The 27,758-nt window shown below is 40.6% G+C and overlaps 1 protein-coding gene across 3 annotated transcripts; it reads left to right on the forward strand.

Annotated features, from left to right (window-relative positions):
- On the forward strand, positions 1-27,633 carry LOC147249895 (guanine nucleotide-binding protein subunit alpha-11). Of its 3 annotated transcripts, XM_086225578.1 has the most exons (8): positions 1-1,198; positions 15,989-16,173; positions 16,324-16,478; positions 16,819-16,947; positions 17,992-18,120; positions 20,960-21,089; positions 22,490-22,643; positions 23,175-27,633. In XM_086225578.1, exons 1-8 carry the CDS (start codon positions 1,063-1,065, stop codon positions 23,363-23,365), a joined length of 1,209 nt encoding a protein of 402 aa, XP_086081704.1. In that variant the 5' UTR covers positions 1-1,062; the 3' UTR covers positions 23,366-27,633. The 3 variants fall into 3 exon arrangements, with proteins under 3 accessions (XP_086081704.1, XP_086081703.1, XP_086081702.1); XM_086225577.1 differs by lacking the exon at positions 17,992-18,120; XM_086225576.1 differs by lacking the exon at positions 16,819-16,947.
- The last annotated feature ends 125 nt before the right edge of the window (positions 27,634-27,758 follow it).

Here is a 27,758-nt window from a genome sequence, read left to right on the forward strand (position 1 = left end):
GAGTGGATGACGAGGAGCGATCAGCCCCACTAGGAAAAAAACACCAGGAGCGATGAAATGCACTGGCTACAAGGGTCCATTTGACTGTCAGTATTAAAATTACATTTTCGTAATTTAAGGGCGTTGGCCCTGGTGATTTATTTTGGATAAAACTAGCTCTACACAATGAATGTCCTTTGTCAGGCTGAGGTTTCTGGTTTTTAGCCAGCTGGCTGCGATTCCAGGGATGGCTAGCTGAGCTAACCCAGGTAGCTAACAGTTAGCTTGCCCATTTAGCTGTCCTGGGCTCTGGGTGCCTCGGTCTCCAGGAGGAGAACTGCTCTGAGATCAATTTTAAAGCGGTTGCTTAATTCGGACTGTTACAATTCGTCTGTTTAGTCGAGTGCATTGGACGGGGAGCCAGCATATCTGCGTGTTCAGTACATGGACAGTCTGACGGGCGCTCATTGTCACGGCGCGGGCGTACAGTGTTGGTTTCTGGGCGGCTAGGCTCGTAGTCGGCCGGGCAGTCAGCAGAGGGACTGTACAAATGTGGCAGCCAGGAGTGTCCCGCTGTTTTTGGGACCGAAGTTGGTAGTTTTAATAAAAAACGGATTTTGATAGGCTTCCAAGATACCCTGCAACGCATGAAAGTGGGATTAAAAAGTGTTGTAAATCTATCAACGTTAGCTTGGTTATAACCTTAGCAGCATTTAGCCAACAAGCTAGTCAGTCACCCAAAATTATCACCTCAAATTGCATCTGAGAAAATGGTTAGTTGCACCTTTTGGAGCCGTGTTAAACACGTCTTACTGTCCAGTTTCTCTGAGATAAATTGTCAGTCCCTGTAGCAGAAGGATTTACATAAGCTGTCAAATATTTGACATTTGAAAAGCAGTTTTCCCATCAACGAGGAGAGCCAGATTCTGCACCCAGCAGCGAGCCCAGCACCCCTGTCACCAAACTCTGGATATAACTTGTTGAGAACGGACTGTCGCTCAGAGAGGACTTGATTTAACGGATATATTGTGTGAGGTGAAGCCCTTCGCCTCTTGTCCGACGGGCTTTTTAGCTCATGCGGTGATGACTTTAGACTCCATGATGGCTTGTTGCCTGAGTGAGGAGGCGAAGGAGTCCAAACGAATCAACGCTGAGATCGAGAAACAACTCCGGCGAGACAAGAGAGATGCGAGACGGGAACTGAAGCTGCTTCTGCTGGGTAAGTCTGCAAGATCTGCACCGTCTAACATTTGGCATGAGTGCATCACTGACTGTTTTGATTGTATGGCTCATCTTTCACATGCAAAACATTGCACCCACAATTGCTCAAGCCACATTAGCCTGGCCGCCGCAGGATTTGTCTGTAATGTGATAGGCAAAACTATATTCAGCTGTGGTTTCAGATGGAGTCCTACTGGAGGTAGTAAGAACAGCTGTTAATCCAAGTTCTTCAACAAGCTTATTAATAACATTTTTTAGACTTGATTGTGTCCCAAGTTTCTTTAAGGATACCACAACCTCAGAAGTAACAGAAATATATGGGGCACTACTCTAAACCTACTAAGTTTCAGTTGTTGGTTCCCCCCTGCTTCTCTTCTGCCTCCAAGACTCCCAGGCTGATGACAGGACAAGTGAGCTCATCCCTGAAATGATCTTCATTTAGGAGCACGTTGCTGGGTTGTCTGTTGTGCCAGTCAATTATTAATTCATTTACCATAATTCAGGGTTGATACACTTGTGACAACCCACAAAATAAATAGAAACAGTCGAAATTTCTTTTGTCTTTTATCTTTTATTTTTTTGAACAATCTGTGTGATCGTGGCTTTTAACTAGAACTTTTGTCTTGTCTCTTCTTTATCTTTAAAATAAACTGTCATTGAAAAAAGGGTGTTAATTTAATCAAGTCTGCTACAAGTGAGATGGTATTCTCTCGTCGTCAAGCCTAGAAAATACCCTGTCTGAGGTGAACCTCTCTGGGAAAACAGTTCTCCAGGGAGTGGACTGGGTCACTTAAGATTAGTTTTCATCTTTAATGAGGACTGTCAGAGACAATGTGCAGTTTTTTTTGGGGGGGGGGGGGTTTAAAGGAAAAAATTGATCTCTGAGGGAGAGAGCTGTCATATTTTGTGTTTTCAACTAGAATGAAGTCTGACGAGTCAGCATCTCTGTGGTTTGCAGACGACTGAACCCCAACTTTCTGTCTCGGGTGCTAATTTGTGACGAGGTGGGATAGGAGGGAGACGAAAGTGCTGATCTCGCCTTGATCCCTTTTAATGCCGGTATCTCCAGATACTGAGTCAAGTCCAGTAGTTATATTTACATAACAGTAATAGGTATGCAGTGTTGGTTTAATCTGGCTCGGTGGAGTAACAGGTCGAGCCTTCTGACGTTGGCTCACGTATTTCCTGAGTTACTTGATCCAGATACCAGAGGTCCTTGTTCAAAACTTTGATGCTGTTAAGCTTTAACTAGAGAATGTGACCCGTGATGTCAGTCATAACAATAAATGCTCATACACACTAATATACATAATTTTCACATTTATGCTGTTGTAAAAGAGAACTAGTGGTGTAACTTGAAACTATAAAAAACAAAATTGAGTCCAGTCAGAAAACAATCAGCTTTTGACAGCTGTTTCGATAGTGAATGTCTGAACATTTAGAATATTTTCCTTGAACTTAACGTAAATGATTGTCTTCAAATTAGAATCACTTTCCTTATCAGATGACAAACACCTAGACATCATTCATTCAGCCCTTTGATGATGCTGAAGATTAGCAAATATCCCTCAGTGTGCAGTTTGGTTCCGAGTTTCCACCAGAACAGGTTCATTCATTGACTCACCGCCACTCTTGCTTCTGGAAAAGTTAGCTTGTAGCTCACAGACTTTATGCTAATGCAGCTACACTGAGCAAATTTACACTGCTGATATACACCCAAGCATAGCAACGTACATCTCAAATTTGGCTTGCGCCTTTCTCTACACACACACACACACACACACACACACACACACACACACACACACACACACACAGAACACTGACAAGTTCTTGTTATTTTGCTTAACACATGTCAGTTTTCAACAAAACATAAAGGCTGGCAAAGGAAAGAGCTTGCAAGCTAAGAATGATGCCAATTGGCTGAGTTCTGTCACCAAGTAATGGTTTGCAAAAAAATAAAAAAATTATTATGATATTTTTCGATTGAAATCGGCTTAATAAGTTCCAAAAGTGTGTTTTTAGGTTTCACTCTTGTAGCAGTTCTGTTGCTTTTCTTGACTCTAGTAGAAAAGGGGCCCTGAATCTAACCGATTTAATGTGATTTTTGTTTCTTTTGATGGTGATTAATAATAAAAAGATAATAAATCGTCTACCAGGAAAGTCAAATTTGTGCTTGTTTTGAAATATAATGTTGAGATTTTTCAAGTTTTGCACACACTAAACAACAGTTATCATGAATTAACAAGAAGCACCATGTCTTTCTTAACGATAACAACAACATCACGATACAGGGATTCTGCGATAATTAATGTATTGAGAGAAAATTCACGACACATTACAATATCTGCGTAACTGAAGAAATTCCTTCCAAAAAAAAAGAAATCAGGTATAAGATATTCTTATACTGTGTAGTGGGGTTGGTTTCAACAAATCTGACACCTAAATCAAAAACTACATGCACCAAAGTGCAACGTCTCTATGTGCATCTTGAACTCATACACGGCAACAATAAACCTGCCAAAATGTCAAGACAAAATCCCAATGGGTGAATTGGTTTATGTTGTAATATTGATAGTAGTATTTGGCACTGGTGTATTCGTACTGTATCGCAGTATCGTGACGCATTGCCATACTGATGTTTTGTTTTTGCTTGTGGCAGCACACAAAAGGTATTTCTTGGTTTGGTTAGTAACATGTTGTCAAACACTGATGAGAAACGTTCAAGTCTTTTCTTTACTGTAAAACATTGCCATTGTCTTGCGACAGTGAATCATCTAGAGATTGATTTTGGAGACGCACCCTTTTTATGACAAATTTAAAGTGCAGATATCAGGAGCCTTTTTTTTTTTTTGCTTCAGCTTGTGTTGGTAGGCTGCTGCTGTCAAATTATGAAAGCTTGTGTGAAAAAGGGTCTAAGCTCCGGTGTGAGTTATAGTGCACTCACATCATTTGGAACCTATTATGAGCCTCTTTGATCCTTTTTATAGACCTCCGTGCATAGTGTAGCTCTTCATAATGTCTTTTGCAGCGTATGTATCATGTCTCACATTTTCGCAGGCTTCTAACTTCTTAAATTTATGGTTGAGTTCATATTTTAATCACCCGAAGAAAAGAAGAGAGAAGAAAAGTTTCAGCTGATTGCTAATCATTGTTGTTGGCTGAACAGAACCGTTGCAGCTGTAATCAAATCTGTCACTTTTTTTGCTGAAAATCTTACTTTGGCATTGCTTTGTTTGCGCTCATTATGCTGTTCCAAATTACAAATGAAGCTCAAAACCTTTTCTTCCAGCGCACCGTTGCATGAAGGCAGTTTAGTTGCAGTGAGGAATGCTTATGTGCTTCTTTAAGGAGCAGTAGTGGTTTTGTCTGATGTTTTAAGTGGAGGCAATTATTCCAGCTGTTTATTAGTAACAGGCTGGCTTTCATTGGTCGTGTGGTTAGCTCCTGCTTGGAAGACATGCAGACTGAGGAAGAGCTGAGGTCAGAGTGCTCTGCCGCCTGCTCTGTAGCTAATGAAAGTCACAAGTAATTAAATGTGTACAGCCGGTGCTCAGGGAGCTGCAGTTGACAACAGTTGAGTTTCAGTGCTTTCTATAGTAAATTAGACTTTGGGGGGGGGGGGGGGGGTCACTGTGTCTGTGTGTGTAACCCAGCCAAATTGCCTATGGAACATTTTTTTATATGAAACTTCCCTTACAGTAATCTGCATGATAAGTATAGATGAGATCTGACAATGTTGGGATTGTGTGCAATGGCAAGCAAGGCTCCGATGGTTATCATCAAAAGGTCTGTTCATTTCCCGCTTAATCTGTTCCCACAATACATCTTCATATTCTTGAAAGTAGTCTTGTGATATTTCTGGAATTTCTACCAATAGCACCTTGAAAAATATCAGTATTCATAAGGGCTGGGCAATTTGCTCTATCCTCAGATGGATCAATCCTCTTTATTGGAGATTATTGATTTACGTTCCAATCACGCGAGGGCTGGGAGGAATTTTCAGTCCTCATTAATGGCAGCTTTTGCAAACGGTGTAAAACACAAACATGATAGCTCAAAATGGGTCAGGTGCCCAACAGCTGTTGCAAGATATTAAGCAAAGAAGTCACATAGGAGAAACTAAGAAATGCGGTGTTCGCAATGGGGGGAAAAAACAGGGTCGACAAGGGTGGGTGAACTGGGTTATTATTAAGGATTCATGCCAGTCAAACTATGCTTTTTGCAGAGGAGACATATCACTCAGATGGAAACAGCATCTCTAAATGTATGCATCGGGGTGCAAGTTTTTAGAGATTCTTTTTTTAAACATCTTACAAAAGTAAGCTGATTAACAGGCCATCCAATCGTCTTTGAAAAAACAACCGTGTTGCGTCTGTTCAACCCTGATCAACGATCTGATCACCCATCAGAACAAGCCGAGTATTCAACAGCACTTTTATACCGGGGGAAAAATGGAAGCAATTTTTCAACATGACAAGGTATGACTTGGTAATACTGACTGTAATGGTAACAGCATGAGTATCCATGTCTCAGCACTAAGGGATAGTGGGAAATGTATATATAAAAAATGTATATAAGATTCTTATCATCCCTGAGGCCTCCATTTAGAAATGTGTTCAGACCAAACACATCCCCTGTGGCCTCTTGGAAGACGGCTCACCTTGATACTCCAGCACTTCAACTGAAACAGTGAAAAAGAATCCTCCCATGAACAAAATTATTATACTGTAAAAAGTTCATTTTCTTCAAATATGTTGTGGGAAACACTGGGGGGAAAAAAACAACCAGTTAATTATTTCAACCATGTCAGGGAACTACTTTTAACCTTTTAACTTTTCCATGATGGATCCAGTGTTGACTTAAGGATGAAAAACAAGTAAAACATGTAGTTACACAGTACTGCACAAATTCTATTTATTTTTACCTCTGGAGAAGTCATAATGAACAAACCTGTTTTGAAAGGAGGCCAATCAGAAGCATTTGACCTACCCCTTAAACACATATGAACACATTCTTCAAAACTGATCTTGGCTAATACATTTGTATTCTTTGTAGGAGGAGAAACAACTTCTTCCCTTTTTTAAACTTCACTTTTATCTTTAAATATTTTACAGTAATCGTGGTGTGGCCATTTGTAATGTGTTTGTATTGTAGGTCAAGTGTGTCGTTTCACCTTAACTAACCACCTATGCTGATGTCACGGAAAATGCAACATGTAGTGCGGGCGTGTGTGCGTGCATGCGTTGACAGTGGGGAAAACAGTAGGGATTTTGCAACTGGACAGTTCTAGGAATCATTTTGGAACTTAACTACCAACATCATCTCTGCAGGCAGTACAGCAATGAGCTTGAAGACGCAGAGATCAGAGCTGTGTGTTTGTTGGGGGTTTCATAGTAAAAAAGAAACATACTTGATTTTTTTTTTTTCCCATTTTCAGATGCTAATTGTAGTTGCTTGCAAAGTTGCTGGATCTGTAATTACCCAAAAATCGCACACATGTCTATGTCCACCATGAGCTCTTTCTGCTTTGAGAGGACCAAACCTGGAATAGGAGCAAAAACAATGTGGACACAGAAAAGCGTTTATTCCTTCTCTTCATGAAAATGTTTTCTTCATGTTTTGTACTTGTTTCAAACTACTCTTTTTAAATATTTGTGTATTTATTGTTTCAGAAGTTAAATATATTGAACTTTAATCTAGTTTTCTCATTGACCTCTTTGAAAGACTTTTACCTGGATTGACCTCTTGCACGTTAGATGCAGTGGCCCCTGACTCGTGTCATGTGTAAGCTGCCAGCACAGAATGACTGAGAACGAGAGCGTTTAACAGCAATTATGAGCTAAATATAATTCCTTGACTTGAGGAGCACATTGTGTACACCTGAATGAGCTAAGGCTCCAAGCAGTGCAGGATATTTACCTTAAATGCTAATTGTAATGAGATTCAGGATCCTCTACACACACGCGTATACACACACACACACACACACACATACACAGAGCACACATTTTATCTGTCAGTGTGCACACTGCTTGAACAGGCCGGTAGTATTCGGGTCAATGAGTGTTTGTTTTTGGGCAACACCCAAGGATGTCTCATACATGAAGCCTACCTCCACCTTATGGTTTCTCTTACTGTAAGCGTAGCAGATAAGCCCTCTGTTAGTAGCCATATTTATGTGGATCAAGATCAACCGCTGCCAAGGTAACAACAGGCATGTAGAAGTAACAAAATTGCAGACAAACAACTTGCATTCTGAAAGGACAAAATGACCCACAACGACACTGAGAGTGTTTGGAGAACCGTTGGAGAGTTGCCCTGCAGTAGTCCATCCTCACTAGCGTGATAGTATCCCTTAAGGCAGTTGTCAGATGCTTCCTTGTATCCTATCTCCCACAGCTGTGTGTCTAAACAGCACCGACTGACTCTCAGATAATGTTGGTCATCACCCACCTGAGTTTTTACACTGAAGTCTCATATTTGTGGTACACTGGTGTGACCAATTAACAACCATTCGAATCACAACTTGATCTTTCAGTTTTGTTTCTCTAAAATTTTACCAACATGAATTGGAACCTTTCAACTCTTTTTTTTTTTTCTTCCCCTCAGGCATCTGTTCAGGACCAGATCAAATTACATTGAATTTCATAGTTGTGTTTATAGCTATACATTAAAATAATAAGCTGCTGTTATACCAAATGGACAATCTTTGGCCAAAAGCAGACGTGGGCTTACAGAGGCCACTTTAACCACATGAAGAGTTTAATTTGAAATCTTACGAAACCTCTAACAACAGTGAAATAACCAAATGTTTTGTGAATTCATATTCATTCCTTTACTTTGCCCTAATTAGTAAAGAGCTTGCACTGTATACCGTTATAAATGAGAGAACATGTGTGACACATGTGGCCCACACAGTTTGCTCACACACTTTCAGCGTCTTGTGACGCTTAAGTGGGAAAAAGAATCCTGATCTAACAAATAAAAACTTAAACATACAAAACTACAACGATACAGTTTAAAAATCCACAGAACTGGATACTCGCAATTGCAGCTTATTTAACTGTGAGGAGTGGGGCTGTATTAGTGCACATATTCATCCTTGCTCTGTAAAATATCCCCCTTAGTCCACTTGTACTCTTTGGTTGTGTAAGCAGAGTTTCCCACATATTCATTTATTTGTGATCAGCCACCACAATATAAACTTTGTCCACCTCATATTGATTTTATATTTTCGGAGTTGCACGTGTGGCTCTCACTGAAGACAGTGCACCCATCAGTGAATACCACGATGTTGTGTACTCTGATACAATAGATGTGGATGTAGCTGTTACTCCGCCAGAAAAACCAACGAAGAAGAGGATGAACAGTTAATTTATGGTAATAAATGACAGCTGGCCTGTTCCCGTTGTTTAGGAGGGAGAATGAAAAGTAACCTTAACTGCTAGAGTGAGGAGAGTTGGTCGGAAAACTGTAGTGAGTGTGTGTGTGTGTACACATGTGCGCATTGACTTTTAAGTTTTTAGCATCAAGACGTAACTACTTAATTATAGCACAGCTAACAGCAGGAGCTAATCTAAGTTAGCTAAAGGCTAAACTTGTGCAGAGCCGTTGCGACCTCTTTTTGGTAACTTAGCTGCCTGCTCATGTTGCAGCATAAAGCTGTAAGGTTAATTTAATACTAACAATTTTTGCTCCCTCATCCAGATTAGTATTAAATTATTTCAGAGGGCTCGTTCTGATGCTTCACCAACTCAAAACGTTTGTGTTTTACGTTCTAATATATTTAGTTAGCCCTCAGAAAAAATGCGACTGACTCCACTACTTGAAAAATTGATGTTAATAATGTTTATGTTAAAAATGTTTTAAGGTTAATGTAAAAACAAAAAAAGGCTGTCACAGTGGCTGTAAAGCCTGTGTATTTATACTTGCACTTTAGCAGCCATCCCGTACTTTTTGCCTTTGGTACATGTCTGTAGTTGAAAGTGTGTGTCGTAGATGAAAAACTAGGTTTCACACTGTAGTATGAAGGTAGGTGTTTGTAGGTCTGCCCTGTTTGTCTGGCAGCTCTGTTGGTGGAGCAAACTGATATTGACACACCCAGATTTTCGGCAGTTATGTGGCAGTCAGGCCTGTAAAAGACTGCCCAGTCCTTCTCATGACGCCACCTGTTGGGCTTGATGAGTCACCCTGCCAACCTGCTCTGGCTTGATTTATGGCTGATGGTGTAAAAGCTTGATTTTTCAAGGTAAAACATGGATAACTTACTTTTACAGGAAGTTGAAGATATGCACAGATGGTTCTGAGTTTGCAAAATGCAAATCCTGTGTCCAGTGGGATGTACAACTGTTACACTAGCATGTGGATGAAATGGGAACCAAACTAGGCTCAATGGTTAAATTGACATCTATGTCCTTAAGAAGGAAAAGTATCCAAGGAATTTTCTCCAAATTCAAATAGATCTCTCCTTGCTGCCCCACTCTATTTCCTTCTCATTCTGTCACTAACCAGTTCTAGATGTGCCCCCCACCCCTTACACAGAACGTTGCAGACACATCGCAAACATTTGAAAAGAAGCACACAAGCAACTTGGCTTCTCATCTGTCTGACATTTCATTTGCTCTCTCAGGAAAAGATATTTGAAAAAAAAAAGACTGCCAGTCTTTTGGAATGAGCAGAAGATTTAGTTGTAAAGACCGTGATGTAGATGGTTAGTGGGAAGAATGGTCTGGCTCGGCAGGTGTGTTTACAGGGAATAACGATGAAATGAATATGTTTTTAATTTGAAGATGAATTCCGAAAGAGATGGATGATCTGGGCAAAGAAATAAAGGCTTGCCAACGGTGATATAAACACATTTTTGGGCAAAATTTGAGAGGAATACGATTTTTTTTTTTTTTTTAGCACATGGAACTTTTTTTTTTTCAGTTTTACTTTGACAAATAGAAAGTTGAAGCAAAAATAATAGTTTAGCGTTTTGTAGTGTACTTAAGTGTTTAAGATTTATATAATGTCTGAGATTTATATTTCAATATATTCACACTGGTCTAGGAATATTTTTAAGATGCAAGTTTTACCATTTTATTGTCATGTTGTTATTATTAGCAGTGGTATTAAACAATCTTAAAATGGCAATTTTGCAAATATGTCTGAGACAAGTGGTTAAAATGACAGGACAATATTTTACACAAAATACAAGGAAATTAGGTAAAGATTTGCATGGTAAGTATGAGTTCTGTTGGGCACGCTTTTGAGGTGTTGAGAGAGGAGTTGCTCTCAGAAAAGTCGAGTCTTCAAGAGATTTCTGAGGATGGAGAGGGATGCAGCTTATGCGGCTCGTTCCACAACCGAGAAACCACGGAACAGTCTGGACTGAGCTTGCCTTGTGTGTAGGGATGGCAATGCCAGATGGCGTTCCTTGGAGGAATGCATTGGCCACGAAGGAGCATAAGCCTGTGTGATTGAGTTCAAGTAGAGGGGTGCAGGGCTCTGACCATGAACTAATGTTTCAGTTTATGATGTTCACCCACCATTGTATGTAACCTAATGGTGACCTATGGGATATTTGCCAATATCTGCAAACCTAAAAAATACCAGACACTTTTGCTACGAGTAGCACTGTTTTGAATTGTACTTTACTTCCGCCATATTTATTGGCTCCTGTTATCCAGCTATTATTAATTTCCTCTTCTTTTATGTGTCTCTTGAGGTCTTGTCTCCGCTGTCTCGCAGCTTATACATATAACCAGTTGGAGGAGGATCAGGGGATGGAAAGGCTCCATCTTGTTACTGGGAACAGTGACATGGGAAATGAATATGAAACAATTTTTATCTCTTTCGCTCTCTCTCGCTCTCTCTCTCTCTCTCTCACACACACACACACACACACACACACACACAAGTGGAAGATCCAGTATGGAAATCCAAAGTTATCCTCCCAGGCAGTCCATGAACATAACTGTAATACAAGTTGTCTTTTTACCCTGCAAGTGTTGAATCAGTCAGCACTTAGTAACCCGAGGTTTATGCACATGCCTTACATATATTTTTCTTTCCACAACATCTCAAGAATCAAAGATTATTGAAATTAGACAGTGTATTAACTTTGGGTTTGGGGGTGGGGGTCAAATGGCTGTTGGAGTATAAGCGGTTGGCCCTTGTAGTCATCAAATCCAGACACATCTGAAATGTCTGTTGCCTACATTTGTTCCGACCCAATGACATGGTTGTGTTGGAACTATTTTTTTCCTGGTATTCGAGAGTTAATGGTTATTTAGCAGAGTGAATAATACTCTGGTCAGTGCATGTTGCAGGCAGTGTGACACGGTTCTGCCCCAGTGAACAGTTATGCAGTGTGGTTATTGGGCTTCTCCTCATCCTGCCCCCGCTGGCTTTACTCTGCTGGGGATTTCAAAATTGCTCACAGCCTCTGGTAAGCATATATTGTTCTGTGAACACTAAAGCTATGAAGATTCAGACGAATCAACAAGGTCCTGTTGGGCTGGGATGCAATATTGATGCAGAAATACATCGAGATTATATTTTTATAGTTTTAGCAGATTTTATATTTGCAACATGTAAAGTTGATACTAGAGGCCCAGTGTTAGTAAATACTAGTGACTTTGTAACTAAATCACTTGCTGAGATTGGTGGATGGTACCCCAAGCCACAAAAAAGATGTGAGTGTAAGTGCCAAATTCCTTGAAAGTTACCTGCTGAAATGGCCATACCTCCGAAACCTCACACTTCCCTCACAGAGACTGATTTGCATTTTCACATCAGTGTTTATGTATTGGCAAAAAGTATAATGAATGAAAAAGTCTCATTTCCTGACACAGACGCAGCTGTATATTGTCATTACTCAGAGTGGAACTCAGCTGTACTGGTGTCTTGATGCCATTAAGGAGGAAAGAATTTGAAGAGGGAATCTTGCCATTGTTGACAGCCACATATCTTTTTGTTTTACAGATTTGGTTATTGTTGACATGGTTGAAATATGATTCCCTGCACAGTATTAGTAGTGATGTGAATATTTTCATATGTCTCTAATGGTGAGACCCTGTAAAGTAGAACCACCACTGTGTTCACACAGAATTTGAGATTATCATCCGTTATGTTTCATTATTTAAATTCTTTCCAATTTTTGGTTAAGTGGCCTCTTTGATTCCCATGACCTAAATGAGGAGTACTGGCCGACGACATGGGATTTAGAAAATGCACCCTAAAGTTGCGTGTTTGAAGGCTCTGTGGAGACATGCTAAAGTCGATCTGCTAGGCCTATCATCTGGTGCTTACTGCCATGTATTTATGAGTTCATTGCAGGAGTTGCCATGGGAACTAGCATTAATCCTCAGGAGTAGCTCCAGCAAATGTACAGTAGCTTTTCCATGAGAAATGCTTCTGCTGGGTGTTTTCAGTTAGCCTGGAGAAGAACAGCAGGATCTGTTGAATTAAGCTGATTGTGTGCGTGTGTGTGTGTGTGTGTGTGCGTGCGCGCGCCTGCGTGCGTGCGTGGACATGAATATCCTCACTCAATGCTACTTTCTCAATTATCCAACAAACCACACGTTTCCTTCCCATATCCACATACATTTCTCCTTGACATGTTTTAAGCTAGATAGAGTACTCCCATCCTCACATCTTTGCAAAGCTCCTTTTAGTCAATGAGAAAGTGAACTCTCCCTCTCTGTGCCTTGACAATTGCTATTTTTGTATGTCTCTCAAAGACATAGTCTGTCTGAAGGGGAAACTCCAATGTTGCCTGACCTGCTTTCCACAGTGAATGATCCTGTCTGGTTGGAGGGCACACAGCGCTCAGGGCACTCCTTGACTGCACAGTCAACTGCACTCTTCAGTCAGTGAGAGGCAAATTTAACTATCGTCATCTTTGATAGACCTTTCTGCTACATTGCCTTGGGTATACCAGCTGTAACACAAAGCAGGTTTTGGGCAGCCATAGACTGCCACTGCTCCTCTCCTGTACACACTCCACCAACACCCTTCTTTTACTTCTTTTTTGCCTCTCAACACACACCGTCATTGCTCTGAAGGGTCTGATATCCTTTTAAGATTCTCACAGTGCTCACTTTATTCTGCATTAGGAGTCTTCCAACACAGGTGAACTTGCTTTTGCATTCTGTGTGCCTCCACAGTCATTCATAGCTGGATACACACAAACAAGAAGACACTCGTGTGCATGGGCAGAGGACAAAAATACACCACAAGGACACTTACAACTATGTAGAGGCAGAAAGTACTATTTGTACTTTCAAGTAATTGCTGTCTGCAGATGAGTTTGCATAAAATCTATTCACAAACGACATATTCCTTCTTCAGACTGCTGTCCTTTGCTGTGTGGGAAGCCTTGCAACATCATTCTAAAAGAAAAAAGTGTCCATCACCGATGCACACATTCCCTCTGGTGCTTGACCAATGTGGGTTTTCAGTGGTGAACATCAACATCGCGACGCCTGATATATGATCCAATTATCATGTTCTTGTTGCATCATTTGGCTTTTGTCCATAGTGAATCACTTTGAAAAGTAGATTCATCAGTATTGAATCAACTGTACATCAGTCTTCATCAGCGGATATGTTCAGACGGAGTAAATTTAAAGTTTTATACTGTGTTTGTTTTCAAGAGTAGATCAATCAAGTGTCCAGGGGTTACCTGAATAGCTGGGTTTTAACATGAGCGATGGACCATTCTGCCTGGAGTTGTGAGACACACACAAATGACCATTTATTTGATCCTACAATCATTGTTGTCTCCTTTTGCTCCTATATTTTCAGTCTGTGTCGTCTTATTCATAAATGAACACACACACACTAATGCACTCAAGAAAGAGATGATTGTTATCAGGCCACATTGGCTATGAAACAGAACTGAGGAGCCACTAGTTGGTGCAGTCAATAAATTTGGGAGAATGCAGACCTCCGTCAAGGTGTCAGGTCAGCATTGTTTTTTAACTCTGAAGGTGTGCAGTTAATGTTGGTCAATGGTGTATACATTAATAAATTAAATTATTTGTTAAATAGAGTTTGGATGAGTGTGGGTAGAGCACAGCGGTTAAATGTGTTGCTGAAACTGCGGTGATTCAGTCTTGAGAGGACAGAAGGAGGGCTGAGCGGTGGAGAGCGCGGTTGTAGAGGAAGAAAAAGGGACTGAAGAGGTTTGGAGAGGATTATTGCGGAGAGAACTCTAGAATGTATGCATATGAGGAGAAACTCGAGGTTGGCTTTTGTCTTTTGAAAGTTCTGCTTTGGTTGATGACCACAGACTGATCCATGCTGACTGTGAGGTCTGCTGAGCCAAGAGTGCTTGCTTGTCTGCAGATTATGTCCATATAAAGATGCAGAACCGGCTGTGGAGCGTGGATTCTCTTGTGGAGAAGTCGGTCCCTCCAACAGAGGGACCTGTGGGTTCCTGCAAGCTTTTAACTAATCTTTTCTACATTTGCAGTCAAGCTTGATATCCATGACTTTGACTTTCTGTTTGCTTTTGTATGTTTAGACAAACACGGTCTCTGTCGTACAAAATAGGAGAAATCAACTGATTTGAGCTGTGCAGCCCTCATGTGGTTACCCTGGGCTGATCCTCTTATCCAGACGGTCAGTGGGATCTCTGTGGTAACCGTAGCCCAAACAACGATTACATTGTGTTGTTACATCACAACACAAGAACCAAGATGACATAAGACTTTTGACTTGCAGGATAAGGGCTCGACCAGAATAAGGCCCAGAAACATCTCTAATATGCATTTCAGTTTTTTGATGGGTTTTTTTTGTTTGTTTTTTAAATCTGGTGTTACTTGAGTTATGTAACACACATTTCTTGACCCTCAGACCACTCCATTCTGCAATCACCCCACTTACATTGTACTAGTTTTTCCTTGAATATTATTAAGTTTTGTTTATACGGAGACAATTGGAAGATACGACTGCTGAAATTGAAAGAAAAGGTCATTTGATATTCTGCAAACTGGTAGCTGATGCCAGGTAGAGACAGGAGTAATGAAGCAGGCTGTGTTGGTAAAACAGAGACTGGTTTGGTGTGGAATTTTGGCCCTTTGCCCGGGGGCATGATGGTGTGGATTTCTTCACAGCCTTGTGTATCAGCAGCACCAGGGTGAAAGTGGACAGGCAAGGTCAGCATGTTGCAAAGTCAGGCCAACTTATAACCACATAAAAACATGACACATTCGGTTGTTGAGTTTCTGGACCTTTCTCTATAAATACTCACTTTTCTCACTTTGGCAGAATTGCAGAAGTGTATGAAGTGATTCAATAATGGGCAGTACAGAAGTATTTAATTACACCTGAGTGATGTTTGTATTTTTAACTGATTTGTTCGACTAGAGCAGTTACAATTTGCAAATATTATTCATCCATTTGTACTGCTGTTCATTCACAGTTTTGTTTAAACATTTATCATATTTTACATTGGGCCTAATAATGCCTACAATTTATATGCACACAAGTTACCACCACGCTGCACTGTAGTTGTTTGTCTCAAATGTCCACTTGGACTCAAGGATGAGTTACAAGTTGCTATATGACATTATCACCTCACAAAACATGTTTTGGCCGTAGCTCAGTGATTCATTTGCAGATTATGATACAATATCACATATTTGGCTTATACAATAATGTATGATGATGTGTATGATCCTAAATCGTTCCAAGAGCAGGTCAAAGACTGATAACCGTTAACAATTTCATGGTTCTTATTCATGAGCCCTTTTCAGTGGTCAGCTGACCTGTACTTTGGTCTTTTTCTTCTCAGGTACTGGAGAGAGCGGCAAGAGCACTTTCATCAAGCAGATGAGAATAATCCACGGGTCAGGCTACACAGACGAGGACAAGAAGGGCTTCACCAAACTGGTCTACCAGAACATCTTCACCTCTATGCAGGCCATGATCCGTGCAACTGAGACCCTCAAGATCCCATTCAAGTATGACCAGAACAAGGTAGGTACCATCAGATTTAGAAAATATTTGGCTTATCACTATAAAAGAATACCATCACTTGGAGTAAACCAGAATTTTCCTCTGCATAAAATCTGAAAATGATGAATTCAAATGCTTCGGTTAATGTTAGCTTTGTTGCTTTTCTCTCAGAATAATGCCCAGTTGGTGCGTGAGGTGGACGTGGAGAAAGTGTCATCATTCGATCAGCCGTACATCAGTGCGATAAAGACACTGTGGGCTGACCCTGGCATCCAGGAGGCCTATGATCGCAGGAGAGAGTACCAGCTCTCGGACTCAACCAAATAGTACGTCTGTCAAATGTTAACCCACTAGAATGAGAATGACTGATTATTGCTTTCCATGTAGAAGAGTGGAAGATGCATCTTTTTTTCTGCTTATTTAAAAGGAGGACCGTGGGAAGTGGATTCAGGTAGATGGGCATAGTTAAGGGAACGCTTTGCAGGTTTAAAAATTCACCCTGCATACAAAAGGAAATTCAAAGCTACGATACTTTTCATATTGGTTTGAATGTTTTTTACTCACATTTTTGACAGAAAGCAGTTGTTTAGCAGTTGTGTCTTTTATGTGCATGTGGTGGTTTGCCTACATGTGCATCTCTTGTCTTATGTTCCTCCCCTTCCACAGTTACCTTAGTGATTTAGAACGAATAGCATCATCGGGTTACGTGCCCACTCAGCAGGATGTGCTGCGAGTTCGAGTGCCTACCACCGGCATCATTGAGTATCCATTTGACCTGGAGAATATTATCTTCAGGTACTGGTGTCAAGTGCTACCACTGTCTCTGGTTGACTAGCTGCTTGACAGTTGGTCAGCCAGTAGGAAACCGTCGATGCCGCTATCTCCGAAGTTACCTTGTGCTGCACAGCAGGGCTCAGCACTTTAACATATTCCTGATGGTACGCTCTCAAAAGACCAACCTCTAACCCCCTCCTGTCCAGACTAGATGGAAGAGAAAACCCAGGGCAGTCAGAGTTACAGAGGAACACGGAGTGCCATTTTTTTCCGTTTGCTGCCTCTAAACCTTGACATTGATGTTCATAATAACCAACAAAAAATATTAACTAGACTGACAACTCCACCCAGCGAGACACTATCTTGGATTCCTGTGTGATATTTGTACCCTATGAACATTTATGCCCTGCTGCACGTCTCACAGTCCACGGACTGTTTTTGATAATTATCCCTAAGCAGCCATGGTGGAGAAGGTTTATGGCCACCTTTCGTTGCCCTCAGGCACTGGATTATTCCTTGTGTTTCTATTGTTGATCTGTTTGGGGTTTTTTTTTCTTTCACATTTCAACCACTGGCTATCTCTACTATTGAAAATATTTTTCTGTTTTATTTGTACTGCCACTTGTGGGTATGAATCTTAACGTTACAGGGAAAAACTATTCTCTTGGCATTTTTGTTGATTTGGTAAAAATCCTTGCCCCCTCAAAATAGTGCATTTGAATCTTTTGGGATGAGGTTTAATGGTCTATTAATGAGCCTTATCATTTAGGGAGAAAAATTATACCAAAAGAGCATCCTTATACTGGGCAATTTGAGTCAAAACCTTTGAAATTGAGGTGGTGTTTATCTTTGAGAGCTACCATCAAGGATGAAGCTATATTTCTAAGAATGTGTGAGGGTACCGGTACATTTCACCTCATCCTCTCATAACTCTTGGAAATAGTCTCCTTTGGTTCCACTTGGACTGATCCACTTGCTTTTTGAGGGTGTATGCTGTATCTGCTGTTATGCTTCACTTTCTCTTTCCTCCCTTTCCGTCTCTTGTTGTTCTTCCTGTCTCTCTAGCTATCTAAGTGATCTGGATCGTATTGCTGAATCGTCCTATCTACCAACCCAACAGGATGTGCTTAGGGTTCGTATCCCAACCACTGGGATCATAGAATACCCTTTCGACTTGCAAAGCATCATTTTCAGGTAGAAGAATAATTACACTACTTTGACTAACCCCAGTTTCTCACACACGCACAAGCACATGCACACATGCTCACCCCCCCCCCCCCCCCCCCTCCACTTAGTAATTCAATTTAACCTCTAGAAGGTCTGGTTTAGCATGCTAATGTCACCTAGAGCATGTTGTATGTCCCCGTTTGAGTGTTAATTTCTAATCCAGTTATTTTCCTGACTTTATTATCCATGTGCAGTGTTACAGTGGACTCTGCAATGGCCACTGTCCGTTCATTAGTCAGGTCATTTAGAGCCTTAGTGGGTAACTTTTGTCTTCCCTGTCTGTAAATGAGAGTAATCGTCTATCTAGTGTGTGTCATATCAGGCGGGCATATTTCTCTTTTTTGTTGCCGGTTTAAGTGTGTGTGTGTGTGTGTGTGTGTGTGTGTGTGTGTGTGTGTGTGTGCGTGTGTGCGTGTGTGATCAGAGACATAATGCAGATTTACATAGCACCGAAAATTCCTAGTGAGAGTTACTTGAACATTTTTGGCGAGGGTTAGAATATAAGGAATGTTCCTTTTTATGTAAAAGTTAAGGATTTAAGCCGTTTTTTTCAAGAAAAAAAAGAAAATACATTCCTAGCCTGCAGGTTGTGAGATGTGATGTGCTTTTTTTGTCTTAAGTGGTCAGAGACTGACTATCTTTGGTATTTGGACTGTTGGTCCGATTACATTGTGGAACTAGATGAGGAAGGAAGGAGATTTGAGGAAATGTTTATGTTTGATTGATAAGTAATGAAGTGAGAGGAGAGAACAATTGAGTATGTGTGCTCCATAAAGATTCCCAAGCTGCATTCTTGACATTCACATATTTAGAATGTGGAATGCTCATGAAGGGCAGAATTTTTACATAAGAGCCCTTCCCTTTGTATGTGTGGCCCAGAGATGCAGCCCTTCAAGACTTGGCACAGAAACAGGCTTACGGGATGCCACCAATAGAACAGTTTCCATTTCTTCTCTTGCAAAAGAAAAAAGAGAGAGAAGATAGAAACGGACCCAGGGAACAAGAGTGATTACAGAAGAGTGCAAATCGATAGGAAGCCATCATGTCAGCCCCCTCCTACGCTTGGCAAGGCTAAAATAACTCTGCTTGCAATGTGGTTGTGCTGAAGAGGTTCCCAGCAGCCCCACTGCAGCTAGCTGATAGCTGATAGGCTCCACTCTGCCTGGCTGAATCACCACATGCTCTCAATGAAATACATTTTGTGTTAAGAAGAGACTAAATATGCAGCTAGGAAATGAGAATGAGGGAATGAAAGTGAGATTTCAAGTTTTACTAAAGTGCATAATGGTTTAGTTACCTCAGTTGAGGATGCATTGTAATATTCCTTTAATTGAAGCACGGCGCTCACTTAACATCAGATGGGAAGTTCCACAGTTGGATGTGTGGATAGTAACAAGCACATGTGGGACTGTACGGCTTGTGCTTGCAGTTGACAGGCTGTAGCTGCAACAAGGAAGCCTTTCATGAACAGACATCTCAATTAGCCGTGCTTCCTCCTCTTTTAATTGGCTTTTGAAGTCACAGAAAATGTCATTTCACTTGGCTTATTCAGCATAGGAGAGCTTATCGTACTAAGTAGGTCACTCATCCTTGCTAGAGGAAAGAAAGGAGGTTGTCTGATGTGAAGGAGTTTTATTTTAGGCCTTCTCCTCTGGAGGACTCCATTTATCAATGCCCTCCCTCTTTCGGGTGGACTTCACCGATTGAGCTCATCTCAGTGATGTGTGATCAAAAGTTTCAGTGTGTAGCTGTTGAATGATAGCGGCTATTAGGTAAAATATATGTGGACTGCGGTCAGATCAATTCATTGTTTCCGTAACAGGTTCGTTGTTTTATCTTAAGAAGGGAAACATCAGATTTTAGTCAGTGTCATTTCCCGTATCTTTTTTTTTTTTTAAGTGAATTTGGGGAAGTAGAAACCAGTTTATCTAAAAGTCGATCCAGGTCGTCTACCCCTGAACTCAGTGTCCATTTCTTGTTTGTTCTGTCTTCCTGGTCTTCTCCTTCAAGCATTCCCCTTGTCCTCCCCTAAGCCTCTGTGTTGCACTCTATCCCTCCCAATTAGCACCTTATTGGCACTTCATTATGGATTTACTTTCTCCCACCTGGGCTCCACTGCATCTACTTTGCAAGCTTGGGAGAGAGGGATGGCATCCATTGTTTATACACACACTTCTCCTTGGAGTTATTTTGGTTAACCTTGAGGGAAAAGTTAGCTCTATCCTCTTTGCCCTGCAATTTTTTATTTATTTTTTAATATTCACAGTGCAAAAGGAGTGTTTGGCTTAAACTCCATTATACTCTGTAGTGCTAGTAAGTCACGCCATACTGACTTCAAAATATATCGATTTACCACCATTAGATACAACACTTGCGGTATCTTAATATGGAAAATTTTTGCATCTTGTAAGATGAATGCCTCTCTCCTCTAATGAACTTCCTGCATGAGAATCTCACTTCTGTCCCTAAGTGACCCAGATCTTTGGCTGGTGACTCGTCATCCGCCGAATGGCCTCAGGGTTTCCTCTCTGGTGGCTCTGTTACAAGATTTTGAGTTAATTACATGTTGTAGTTGAATTAAATTGTGCTTGATTTGAGACATATGTCATCATATTCTCTGGTTTAAGTTGGATCGGAATTAAAAAAAAAAATCCTTTGTTAAATCTTTGTGGTAGTTGAAATGCATGCCTTTCCCTATGTCACAAACAAGACGCTCTCTGATGAATTGAAATGTTTGAGCTTGTTTTAATCCCTTCTTCTTTTTATGTTTTATTTGATCCTTCTTATCCCATCATGCTATATTCAGGATGGTGGATGTGGGGGGTCAGAGGTCAGAGAGGAGGAAGTGGATCCACTGCTTTGAGAACGTCACTTCCATAATGTTTCTGGTGGCGCTCAGTGAGTACGACCAGGTCCTGGTGGAATCAGACAATGAGGTGAGGGAGATATTTGTGATTTCTGACCCGAAAAGCTCATCTCCATGTATTGAGCATTATAGAGGTGCAAGGTTTTTTTTCTTCTTTCCCCATGCCGGAGCAAGCATCTCTAGGAACTTAACATGGAATGCAAGATTTTGACTACTGATTAAATGAGAAGATGCAGTCTGACAGGCTACAGCTCTGCAGTCTCGACATCTCTTTAAAATGCTTCGGTGCCTGTCAAGTCTCCGAGCTAATGCTAATGCTGCTCTCTGTCGTCTGCACGATGAAATAAGCAACTGTTGGCTCACACAATCCCTGGATATGTTTGTGATCATAGCGAATATGAAAAATCTATTATATGGCGTATTTGCCAAAGTCATGAAATGTCACATTGATATAGCAGAGTTTTTTTAATCTGATATAAGATTAGATATTTGTGTCATCGGGGGTGACACCCATATAGTGACGATGACTGATAAGTTTCGCTCAACAAACAGGTCCTTTATCTGTTAACTCAGCATGTCCATGTTGTGGTCTCGTCTCATCTGAATAATCATGAATAAAGCCGGTTAGATGTCATCAGGGTTTGGTAAAGCGGACCCAGCTACCAGCTTGACTCACCATATCTACTGTCTGGCAGCGCAGCCTCAAGGTCAGCTGTTGTCCAGGGTCGTGTTAATCTACTCTGTACATGTACTTTACTAAAACTCTGGCTGGTTCTCTCTCGATTACCAGTAAAGTTGGCGAGTTTAAGACCCAGACCAGTCATGGGCTGATTGGATTGTTTTAAACTGTCTTTGAGGTCATCGGGTCAAATCTGGATCATATTAACATTCGCCAAGAATAAACTGTTGGAGTGATGCTGGCAAGTACTTGAGAGAAGTCATGTTAGACAGCAGCTCTAAGCTTTTACCAGTTTAGAGTGAATTAGTTTCAGACTTAAGAGGCAAAGTTAAAAGTGCCTCTAAGTGTCAGAATCTCAAGACCCATCTAGTAGCTGTGTTGGTGGTTTGCAAATAAAATGTAACCAGCAGACAATTATGTGACACTGTTACAGCCAAACTGTGCTTGCAGTGTTAGACACCAAATAGTGACTGGAAGAGAAAGGCGCTTTATCCAGCAGCAAGAATGAGTGTTCCAGGGAAACAAAATACCTGCTTCACTGACTCTGATTGTTTAGTTGTAGTAATGGTTGTGGTAAACCCGGGTCAATTCTCACATTGTGATAAATTTAAAAGTATGGCAGCGATCCAGATCCCTCTGATCCTTCAGACATCTGGTTATGAATCCAGAAATAATATTGAACTTCGTGCAGCTTAGTTGTGTTTACAATGATTTAGAATAGATTTTGTACTGTGAATGTATCTTGAGGGTTTCTGTCTACTCTCTGACTCTCTGCCCTCCTGGATGTTCAGAATCGTATGGAGGAGAGTAAAGCGCTGTTCAGGACCATCATCACATATCCTTGGTTTCAAAACTCCTCAGTCATCCTCTTCCTCAACAAGAAGGATCTACTGGAGGAGAAGATCTTGTATTCTCACCTGGTTGACTACTTCCCAGAGTTTGACGGTACTTTGACTTATTCCTCCTTCTGCTTCATTAGAAAGTTTTAATTAAAGTATGAATTTTACATAACCTGCCCATCCCTGAATGTGTCATGTAGGGACACGCTGTTGGCAACACTCGGTAGTTTCATCAGCCACTTAAGCTTTAAGACAAGCATTGCAGATTTCCTTTTCAATCAAATCAGATGATTACTTTCATAACAATGGAAGTTGCTGGACACTCTTTTATTACACTTGAGAATATTAACTCGCATTGAGAATCCTTGTCATATTTCTGGATGTAGAGTGACACCTTGTGGCTGTGATGTTGAACTACAATAAAAACTGAAAATCAATTTGAAGTCATCCAACTCCTTGTAGCTGGTGATGTAAAATTGCGTGATGTCCACTAATCCATGTCATCGGTCACACATACGTTGATGTAAACTTTTTTCCTCATTAGAGCTTTATTTTCTGCTCATTGATAAAGAGCTAATTCACAATAGCAATTGAATTTAGAAGGATGGGAAATTAAACGACCCTGTCTGTTTCCCAGGTCCCCAGCGTGACCCCCAGGCAGGTCGAGAGTTCATCTTGAAGATGTTTGTGGACTTGAACCCAGACAGTGACAAGATCATCTACTCCCACTTCACATGCGCCACCGACACGGAGAACATCCGCTTTGTCTTCGCTGCGGTCAAAGACACCATCCTGCAGCTCAATCTGAAAGAATACAACCTGGTGTGAAGAACGGAACGGAAACAGAATGGAGCCAATGAGCGAGCGAGAAAGAAACCTGCAGCCCAACACACAACGCAGAGTTCACTCATAGAAACACACATCTGCATGAGTCATTGCTGCTCTGAAACATTTGCTTTTTTCTTCACCAGACCAACTACCATGTTGTGTCTCCATTCACCTGGCTCCTTGGTAGCTGGTTCGCCTGTCCTTTTTTTTTTTTTTTTTTTTAACATTTTTGTGGTTCTATTAATCGCTCTTGTTGCACAAACACACCTGATTATAACACCCCCTCCATGTGTTCCCCTCTCTCGGGGACCTCATTGGGCCTTGGCTGTGGCTCACACGCTGGCTTTCTTTTACACCATATTATCACCAGTGCTTGTGTGTTTGAGGTGGGTAGAGGGCCGTCTCTGACTAGATTTTATGGACAAAGGGCTCTCTCTCACTTCTTATTTAACCCCCCCTGCATGTTATACACTACAACAGCGAGAGGGCACCGAACCAGGACCCAGAGCCTGGACTTAGCTCATCTGCAAAAGGTGACTAAATATGATGATTATAGGAATACATTGCCAGGCAGCGCTGGGGTGCAGTGAGGTACTTTGTTCATTTGGGTCTTGAAGTTTTGTTTTTGAAATCATACTCCAAAATCAGAGTCCCCAAACTCTGTTGAATGTAAATACAGTTTTCATGCTGCTCACACAGAGTGAGGGCTAGACACAGTTGAATCTCCAAAGTATTTCGTAGTTGTATTGCTGTTGTCATCAAACTAACATTAAATTGATGATGACCTAACAAGGATTGCAACCCTCTGGAACAAGTCACACCACATAACTGTTCCACTGCCCGTCTTTTTAAAGTGTTCAACAGCACTACAAGTATACTGGATATCAACTCCTCTGTAGGTTTGTATTGATCGCTAAATTTAAACTAGATGGGGTTTTTGTTTTGTTTTTGTTTTTGTTTGTAAATATGAATATGTTGCCAGTATCCTGGTTTAGAGACTAACATATTTGGGATCTGGATTTGCCAAAATCAAGTACATTGTTTTGTTTTTCTTTTCTGATTTTTTTTTTTTTCTAAATCATTTCAAACGTCGATGGCCAAAAAAACTCCCTTTGTGCGGCATTCATTGCTCTCGACGTTTATCTGAATCACATATGGTAGTACTGTGATTGATTATCTTTGTTTCTTTGGATGGTGAGAATAATCTTCCTGTGCACAAAGGTGTAAATGATGACACAAGATTAGTACAGTGCAATAGGTTGTTGTAGAATAAGTCGAGCTTTTGCGCTGCCAGTTCTTTTACGTTGGTCTTGAATCACCCCAACGGCTTTTGTCTGTAATCAACTTTACCATAGTATTTGACCAACACTTGATAAAACTGTCGTGAACAGCAAAGAAGTAAAAAGTTTTTTTTTTGTATGTTTAATTTATCAATCAGATCTATTATTGATGGAAAAACAACAACAACAAGACAAAGATTTGCTCCTTAGTTTTAGCTCAAAAGTTTCTCCAACCGAGGAGATGGGAGATTTTATACTGCTGTATAATATCAAACTATTTTATGGACAAGTGTTCTATCTTTATAAGGATTCTTCATATATTTAGTTGTTGCCGTTCTGTTTTGAAATGCTTGACAATGGAAAAACATTGTTTCCATTTCAGGTTCGTGCTTTATTCAGAAATCATAAAGTGAAAACAGACAAAAAAACGTAATTGTTAAGTATTTACTGTCTGAGGATTTCTTGCATTTTTGTAATTTTTACGGATATGCGTTGGCTGTCGGTACCAATCCCATATCGTGTCTCTTGCCTGATCGTTGTTGAAATATTCTATTAACCTGAAAGTTGATAGATGGTTATATTTGTCTTCACAATGTAATTCAGGTAAGTTTTCATAACTTTTTCATCACAAGGGCTACAACTAGCAGCTTCGGTAGAATGAGCGGTCTCTATGGACAGCATAGAGAGAAAGGTGCAATTAATGAAAAGGCGAGGGGGGCTTTGAATCAAGAGTGTGTTGATATCCTGTCGGGCGATGGGGGCGATGGGGGCGATGGCTGCGGGTTCAGTGAGGGAGGAATGCATCAGTCCACAGATGCCTACATGACATTCCTGAGGGAAGTCTGGTGGCTGCTTGGCTTTTTTGTTCACTTGTCTTTTTGCCTTTAGAGGAGGAGAATGGCTTAATAACCAGCTGAGGGCAGTAACCGTTGATCCTCCCTCCAAATAAGGGATGGTCTTATCAACCTTTTTGGCTCATGTTCTGATTGGTAGTGTTTCCGTTTTGGACTTTTGTTGGAGTTTTAAAAAAAAAAAAAGAAAAAAAAGGGAGTGTTGTAGAACATTTTGACCTGAGAAAGCCGGCCAGGTCGGACGTAACATCCAAAAAATCATTCTAACACACTTTTTTGCAACAAAATGCTTTCTGATATGCTCAGTTGGAGGAGATTCACCCACAATGTGGATCATTTGAGCTTGATTTCAGTTTCCATTCTGTGATGAAGCCATTTTTTTTTTTGCATTTTGCATTTTGAAACACTTAACACTTATAAAGTATAAACCATATAGTAAGTAAATAATAAGTGCTACGTATGATTGATCCAACTTTGACCTACCAAGTTGATTTGAGCTGTTCCACCCATCAGCTTTGGTGCTTTAGCCAACATTTAAAAGGCCTTTTCTTAACTAGTTTGTCTCAGGTGATTTGTTGTTTTTGGAGGTGGTACTTTTTTAGCTTCATTTCCAGTTTGATATGCTGATTAATAAACTATATTTTAAAAGATGTTAGGATTATAGCAGTGGGTCAGCTTCACTGGAATTATGAATCAGTCGGGACTGACTTTACCACCCGAAGGGCAAGCACAAGGTTCCTTATGTGTTGTTCTCTTGGAGATGTCAGGAAAATGCACTTGAATGGGCTGCTGTGAGGATGAAATATGAAGGTGACTGCTCCAGGGACCAGTGATGGCGTTCGCCCTAAGAAAAAAAACCAACTTGTATTCCCTCTGCGAACTTGATTCTTCGCCTGACGCACAGCTCCAAGTCAGATGACTACAAGACCAGAGACTGGAGCCAATTACAGAGCTGTGTCAGTTACTAAGATACATCCTTCCTTTTGACTTTGGAAATGGGGTTTCTACTGCAATCCAGTATGGAAAAATTGACAGAAAATGTAATGAGAATTCATAATTTTACACCAAGTGGGCCCAGATCTCTGCTCATTAACTCATACAGCTTCCTTTTTCAAATGAAACACTTGTGAAGGTACTGAGCTGGCCATTGAATCATTCAGGTGGTTGTAACGGTGGGTGAGTGAATGAATATGCTTTGTGTTTACATGTCCACCATTCTCCACTCAATGGGTTTTTTTGTTTGTTTGCTTGTTTCGTTTCCTCCCCTGACTTGATTGGACTGTGTATTGTTTCCTGGGGTCAAAAGCACTGAAACCGCACCACTGCGATGGGCCTGCATTCATGCAACTTAGATGTCCATTTAAGTGCGTTCGTTGGTACTCTGAGGTGTGTGTGTGTGTGTGTGTGTGTGTGTGAGTGAGTGAGTGAGTGTGTGTGTGAGAGTGTGAGTGAGTGAGTGAGCGAGCGAGCGTGCGTGCGCGCGTACACTTGATGGCTATTGCTTATGCTTGAGATCCATTCTGATAAATGGGATGGGTGTACAACGATAATAAAAGCTATCTTTGCATCTTTTTTTTTTTGGTTTCTTTTATAAAGCTGACACACCTTAACACGTGTATTTAGGACCACTTAAGATTACTTTTTTTTTAAGCGTTCAAATAAACTTTGTGTAGTGGTGTACAAATTGAAAGTAATGTATTTTTTTCTTTTTAAAGTATACCAAATGTAAATTATGTACAATGAGTGTGCCAATCCCCTTTCTTTGTAAAGCCAGACTCTTTAACAAGTGCCAATGTTGTGAGAAATCAAGAGGGCCAGTGAATTTCATGGTCCGGTTTTTAAAACAAATAAAACACTAAGTATGTGATTAATTAACAAAAGGACAATTTTATTCTATATTTAAGATTAATGATAAACTGCTGTTTTTAAAATAAATAATGTCATTTTAATTGCATGTGTTTGTCAGGTCGGGGATGGGGACGGGGGGGTACTGTACTCATGCAAATGCCCTCATGATAAAGGGGTCATGGTTAAGGTTGTTGATTTACAGTATTTTAGCCATATTTCTCTTTTGTATGTTTCATTTCAACCACTGTTGCCTGAACCTCATTCAAACATGAAAATGATTTTCATAGCCTTCTCCTTTAAATGTTTTAAATTGGAATAAAATATGTTCCTATACTCTTACTGATGGATTGTATGCTTCTTTTTTGATCAGTGATTTTTAAAAAAATGTGATTTGCATTTTTACTACGTTACTAC

The sequence above is a fragment of the Aulostomus chinensis genome, chromosome 14, assembly GCF_037954235.1.
Source record: "Aulostomus chinensis isolate RoL2024-O1b breed Wild chromosome 14, RoL_Achi_v1.0, whole genome shotgun sequence".
Lineage (NCBI taxonomy): Eukaryota > Metazoa > Chordata > Actinopteri > Syngnathiformes > Aulostomidae > Aulostomus > Aulostomus chinensis.

What these genes read in the sequence shown, in the direction of transcription:
- LOC147249895 (XM_086225578.1), top strand. Translation starts at nt 1,063, where the DNA reads ATGACTTTAGACTCCATGATGGCTTGTTGCCTGAGTGAGGAGGCGAAG. An exon ending in ACTGAAGCTGCTTCTGCTGG is followed by an intron (nt 1,199 to 15,988) that starts GTAAGTCTGCAA and finishes TTTTCTTCTCAG; the next exon opens with GTACTGGAGAGAGCGGCAAG. An exon ending in TTGCAAAGCATCATTTTCAG is followed by an intron (nt 18,121 to 20,959) that starts GTAGAAGAATAA and finishes TGCTATATTCAG; the next exon opens with GATGGTGGATGTGGGGGGTC.